This window comes from Merops nubicus, unplaced genomic scaffold (assembly GCF_000691845.1).
Source record: "Merops nubicus isolate BGI_N331 unplaced genomic scaffold, ASM69184v1 Scaffold16087, whole genome shotgun sequence".
NCBI classification, from domain to species: domain Eukaryota; kingdom Metazoa; phylum Chordata; class Aves; order Coraciiformes; family Meropidae; genus Merops; species Merops nubicus.
In genome coordinates, this window is record NW_008621124.1 from 1 (window position 1) to 6,030 (window position 6,030).

General features: G+C 54.7%; 1 protein-coding gene across 1 annotated transcript; it reads right to left on the bottom strand.

Moving 5' to 3' along the window:
- Nucleotides 1-236: 236 nt before the first annotated feature.
- On the bottom strand, nucleotides 237-5,585 carry SGTA (small glutamine-rich tetratricopeptide repeat (TPR)-containing, alpha; the record flags this gene model as incomplete). The annotated part of the gene is made up of 9 exons (XM_008944363.1): nucleotides 5,473-5,585; nucleotides 4,341-4,444; nucleotides 4,083-4,167; nucleotides 3,662-3,761; nucleotides 2,512-2,616; nucleotides 2,206-2,344; nucleotides 1,332-1,394; nucleotides 932-969; nucleotides 237-326 (listed from the first exon to the last, which is right to left on the bottom strand). Coding segments are annotated over exons 1-9 (824 nt in total), but the record flags the coding sequence as incomplete, so codon positions are not given.
- Between the last annotated feature and the right edge of the window lie 445 nt (nucleotides 5,586-6,030).

Genomic DNA, 6,030 nt, shown 5'->3' on the forward strand with positions numbered 1-6,030 from the left:
CAGCAGGTCACCCCTGGGCTGTGCTGGGGCAGGGGATGAGTCCTCTCTAGGTGCACGACCTGACACTCACCCTTGATGAACTTTGTGATTCTCCTTCCCTCTCTCAAGCAATTCACATCCCCAAACGAGGCAGAACTTCACTCAACATTTAACCCTTCCTCAACCACTAATTGGAGGTTCCACTTCTGTTCAGGCAGCCCCCAAACCCCCCCAGGAACAGGCAGCTCCCCACTCACGCCTGGATGAGGCTGGCAAGGTCGTTGGTGGCAGGGTTGGCACCAGCTCCTCCCATGGCATTGTGCCCACCAGAAATCATCCCGGACATGCTGTGGAAAGAGTCAGTGCTCAGAGCTGGGAAACAACCCCCCAGAGGGTTTGGTTTACACCAGGAAAGGAGCAACAGTGTGAAGGGAGCACCCTCCCACCCAGATGGGGTCGAAGGACGAGCTCCAGGTCTCTAACTCCCTTCCTACCTGAGCTGTGCAAAGATGGGCAGGAGACTTACATGGCTGATTAATTTTATGACTTTATATTCTCTAAGCACCTCACAAACCTTGGGAATTGATCCTCCTCACCCTGCAGCACAGAGAATGAACAGTGTTCTCACTCTACCCCAGATGGAGCTGTGAAATCCCATCTCCAGGTCACAACCATTGCACAGCAGGGCTGAGCTGACCCCAGGCTGCCCAAATTCAGTGGCAGCATCTATCCTGCCCTCCTCCTGCAAACGTTTACACCAAGATCCTCCCTCAGCATAGTCTGGAGAACCCAAAATATCCACTGGCTCAGGCAGCTGGGCTGCTTTCAAGGCTGCCCTCCAGACTTCTGGCCCAAGCACCCTCCCCCTGCCACCAGTTCAGACCAACTGCCAAACACAGAGAGCCCCAGAGCAGCAATTCAAAGAGGAAACACGAGCTGGAATCACACTTACAGCTGTTGTACTTGTGGATTGTTCATGAGGTTGGATGCCTGTTTAGAAAGGGGAGAAGAAAATGACACCCTGTTTAGTGGGAAGGGACCAGGCAGAGCTGCAGATGTTGTGCCACTCAGCTACAAAGAGAAGGCAGAAATGCCTCAAAAGAGAGGCCAGAGGACAGGGGGAATGAGGAGCAGCACAGGGCAGCAGCCAGGCCAGGGCTGGGCTGCAGAACAGGCACCTTTCCACAGCCAGCAGCAGGCAAGGAGCAGCCTGGGAGGAACTCCCCAGCTCTTCACAAAACAGCAGCACAGAAACCAAAGTGTGAGAAGCAACCTGCCCCAGAGCCCCCCACACACACACACACTGACAGAGCCCAGCCCAGCACAGCCCCCAGCCCTGGCTCCAGCTTTACCATGCTCATGAAGCCAGGGTTGTTCAGCAAGCCAGCTAAGTCAAATCCTCCTGGGCCACCAGTCTGCAAGAAGAGAGAAACCACAATGTCCTCTCACTCCCTGCTGCACGTGACAACCAACACTTGACTCCCAGCACCATCAGGATCCAGCCCTTAAACTGTGCCAAAAGGGAGAGTTTCTGTCCTGCCCTCTCTGCCAAGCTCTGAGCCATGGCCAGGCTCATGACTGGGCTCCCAGGGCAGTGAAAGGGCAGAAGTCTGTGTCACACTTACTGACCCCCCCTCTCACCATGAGCTGTGTCCAGCCACGACCCCCAGCAGCTGCCAAACCAAACACACCCTCCCCTTGCTTCTGTGCTGGAGAAGGCTTCAGAAAATTTCAATCCCCTCCAAAATGATGCAGCACATCAGTGCTGTCCAGCTAGGAAACCTCCAGGCTTCTTTCCTTAAAAAAACAACCTTGTGAAGAAAAAAAGCCACCTAAAAAAACCCCACCACCTAAAAAAAGCCTTTTAGTAGCTCCAACAGGTCACTAGGAAAAAAAAAAAAAAGAAGAGCTGGATTTTAGGAGTGATGACTTTAATTAAAAAAGGTGCTTAAGGCAGAATTGCTGTTTCAAAACCCTCCCTTCTCACTTCAGCCTCATTTTCCAGCTCTCCCAAATAAGCCCAAGGTGACTGTGCTCAGGCAGTGGAGCTGCCCCCTGGATCTGAGTGGAAATGTTCATGGCACCAACCATCTCCCCTCTGTCTGCCACAAGGTTCCTATTCTAAACACAGCCCAGGTCATTGGGGCTCTGCCAGGCAGCACCAAGCAGCTCTCCCAGTGGAGAAGCTCCTCCTGGTCTCCCCCATGTCTCCATTTCAGAACTTACTGGACTGGGAGTCTCCTTCATCTTCTGTTCAGCTATTTTAAGGTTTGATTTGTACGTGTCATTTTCTGGATCCAGCTCCAGGGCTTTTTTGTAGTAAACAACAGCTTCTGTGTGTTTGTTTAAACTGGAGAGGGCCAGGCTGTTAAAGAAAACCCAGGGTTAGAGAGTCAGCCCAGCCCTTGCAGCCTCCCTGCAGCCCCAGGAGGTGTTTCTGCAGTGTTCTGGGGCAGAACACCCCTGCCAGCAGCACTGCCAGCAGGGATGCTGAGGTTTGCCACCCCAGGAGCTGCCCCAGCTCCCCCTCACCCCATCCTGCCGTAGGCTTTGCTGTAGTTGGGGTCGATGCCAATGGCTCTTTCACAGTCTCTCACTGCTCCAGCATAATTTCCCAGTTTACTGTAAGCAGCAGCTCTGGAAGGGAGGGAGAAAGAGGTGCAGAAAAGACTTATCAGCTTCAATGAAGGTCACCCTGTTCCCTCCCTGCAGTTTCCTGTTGTACAAGGCACCAAGGGGACGTAAATCCCTATCTCAGATGCTGGATCTGGGCGAGCAGGCTGCTGGCCAAGCACCCAGCTCCACCTCCTGCTCCTGCCACAAACAAATCCAGGCTCTCACTGCTCCCCATGGACCTTCCCCGTGGAGCCTGGGCCACGGGAGGGCACCAAATATCACCAACTACCTCAGGCAGCCTCTCTGAGCCTGACTGTGCCTCAGCCACAGCAACCACCTCCCCCATTCCCCCCACACAGGAGGGAAAACTGGGGTTTGAAGCCATAATGTTTGTCCCAGCCTTGAACTCTCAACTCTTCTTGAAGGACACCAGCCCAAAACCCTCCTGGGACTGACCCTCGTGCAGCTGAAGCCAAGGTCAGCCCAAAGCACCAGCTCCTTGCCCCAAGACACACCCCAGCACAGGTTACTCCTGTGGCAGCTGCACGTGGGTACCCCCAGCAAGCTCAGAACCAAACCAGGCCCTGACCAACAGGCTGATTTATTCCACAGCTGCCTCCACACCAAGTTTCAAACACTTTTCCTTAGAACTGCAGGGAATCCCCTCACACACCCCATTTCCCACACACATCTCATGAGGTAATTCCCAATAACAAGCCTTCAACTTGTCTCACTTCACTCCCTTGCCTGTGTTCCCAGCACAGCCTCTCAAACCTGGGCTCTGGGTCTCACAAGTAGCTGCAGAGAGGAGTTCTTGGCATCCTCCTGTCTCCTCAAACGCCCAAGGGAGTTTGTTTCCACACCCACATCCTATCTAGAGGTGCCAGGGCACAGAGCTGGCAGGAGGCACAGGAAAACGTGTCACTGGGAGCTTAAAAACCCCCCTCAGAGAAACCAACAGAACAAGCAGCCTAGAGAATCATCATAAAAAGGGATTCTGAGTGCTCAGGAGTCTTAGTAGTAAGGAAAAATCCCACAGGGGTACAAGAGAAAGACCCCCCAGTACCTGTTGCAGAAGTACACAGCATTGGATGGATTCAGTTCAATGGCTTTGCCATAGAAAGACACAGCAGCTTCAAAGTTTTCTGCCTTCATTTGCTCATTTCCTACAAGGAGGGTGGAAAAGCTCGTTAACGAGTGAACACCACCCAGAGGAACCCACAGCTAATTAATTATGCCCCTTACTGGTCTTTTTCCCCCTCTGCTGGCTGTGAAAGCTGAATAGCTGTGTCCTGCTGACACTGGGGATGGATCTCACCCCCAGGGGCAGGTGAATGGCCCCAACCCACACAGCTCCTGCAGCACCAGCAGGATGGGAAGGGTGGGTCTGTGCTCTGCACCCCCTCTCCCAGGCACCCCCCAGGAGCTGTGGAATGAACCCTCCTCCCCACCCACCCCCAGACCTCACACACAGCTCCACAGGTCACCTTCAGTCTTGAGCCTTTCAGCTTCAGCTATGTCATCTTCAGAGGGGGTGACAGGCTCTGAGTGTGTCCTGCTGTGTTCCAGCTCCTGGCAAGGGAAGGGGGGACACTGGGGTGAGGACTCCTGCCCAGCCACATCACCTCCAACTCCCCAAACGCCGTGCCAAGCCCAAACCATCTCACCCCCACCCCCAAAATCAAGCAGAGCCTCGTTTTGGAGGCTTAAACAGAAGCTCAGCACAGTCTGGGGCTCTGGCTCACCTTCCCTGCAGCAGCTTCAAATATTTCAGGCAGGGTCTGGGACACAGCTAGGCCTTGGTCTTCCATGGAGACCCCAAACACCGTCTCCAGGCACTGGATGGCCACTGGACAAGAAGAGCCAGGTAATTATCAGCTTCCCTCACTCATCTAAACCCTTAACTTCCCCCCACAGCACCTGAAGTTCTTACTGTTGAACAAAAACAGGAAAAAAACAACCCAAACCAGACAGTTCCTCAGAGCTCAGCAAACCTTAGCTCTGGAGATGAAGCTCCTGCATGGAGTCAGTCACAGCTCCCACCCCTCAGGCAGCTCTAGAGAAGGTGCTGGGGGTAAAATCTAACCCAGCTGGGGCTTTACTGGCCTTCCCCCAGCTGAGGGTGGCACAGGGCAGGGAGAGACCTGCCCGATTCACCTGCTAGTGGGTGGCTGCTCTGTGAAGAGCTGCAGCCACCCCGAGGGGCACAGCCACCAACCAGCCACCTCCTCCTCACCAGGGACCTCTGAGGAAGCTGCTGCTAACACATGAAGGGTCCCCACGACACAACAGACCCTCCTCCTGCTCCCTCTTCACTCCTGCCTCTCCCAGGAACGTTCCCAGGGCTCTGCAGACGTGCCCACGTGCCTTGCAGTGGGACACATGGATGAGCCAGAGGCTGAGGGTAAGCTCCTTAGGCAGCTCTCCTAAGCCCAGCGTGCTCTCACCACCTGCAAGGCCCTCAGAAAACCCTGGATAAACACTCCAGGGTGTGCACTTTGATAGCAGAGCAGGACAAGCTCTCTGCTCTCAGCATGGTTCCACAGAACAATGGCTCCCTCACCTTCCACCACCAGCCTCCTGACTCCACCTCAGCTAAGATAAAACTTTTAAGCCTCCAGCCCAGGGTCAGGGGAGGTCTTTGCTGCAGGGTATAGCCCTTTCTCAAGCTAATCTGCTTTGGGAAGAGACAACAAGAAATCAGAGCAGCAATGAGCATCCCTGACACCTGGGATACCTCCTGAAATTCATTACAAATCTTCATCAAGCTTTGATGCCAGGAGCAGCCCAGCCAAGCAAGAGGCAGAAGTGAGTTGTGGTGTCCCAGTTTCCTCAGGCTGACAGATGTAGGGCCAGGCAGAGCAAACAAGCACCAACCTTCCAAACTCTCCTGGGCGTCTGGGGACAGGCCCCCATTCTGGAGCTGGTCGTGGAGAAACTGGATGATGGAGTAGGCCAGGCGCCTCTGCTCTGCCATGCCAGGAGCTGGGGGCAGCTGTCACAGCCTTCAGCTTCAAAAAACCTGGAGAGAGAGAAAGTGACATGACTCCACAGTGAAAAAGTCAAAGAGTTTTCCTGCTGCTCTCTCCCGGTGTGAACGTGGGGGCTAAAAGGGTGGTTGAGGACAGACCAAGGCCCCCAGAGCCCTCCCTGAGCTCTCTGCTCTAACCACGACCCCTTCACACGAATTCTCCCGGGCTCAACCCACCCTCCCCTCCCCCGAGAGCTGCACACTCCTGCCCCACACGGCTCCTGCAAGGGAAACCCACTTGCCAGACCGAGTGCTGAGGAGTTCACCCCGTGAACCCAGAGCCTGCTGCCCCCAGAGCACAATCCAACGCGGAGACAAACCCCGGACTGAGCAACCTGCTGCTGTGAGCAGAGCTGGGGCTGCGGCAGCAAAGGGGCGTGAGGATCCCAATGAAATCATCCCCC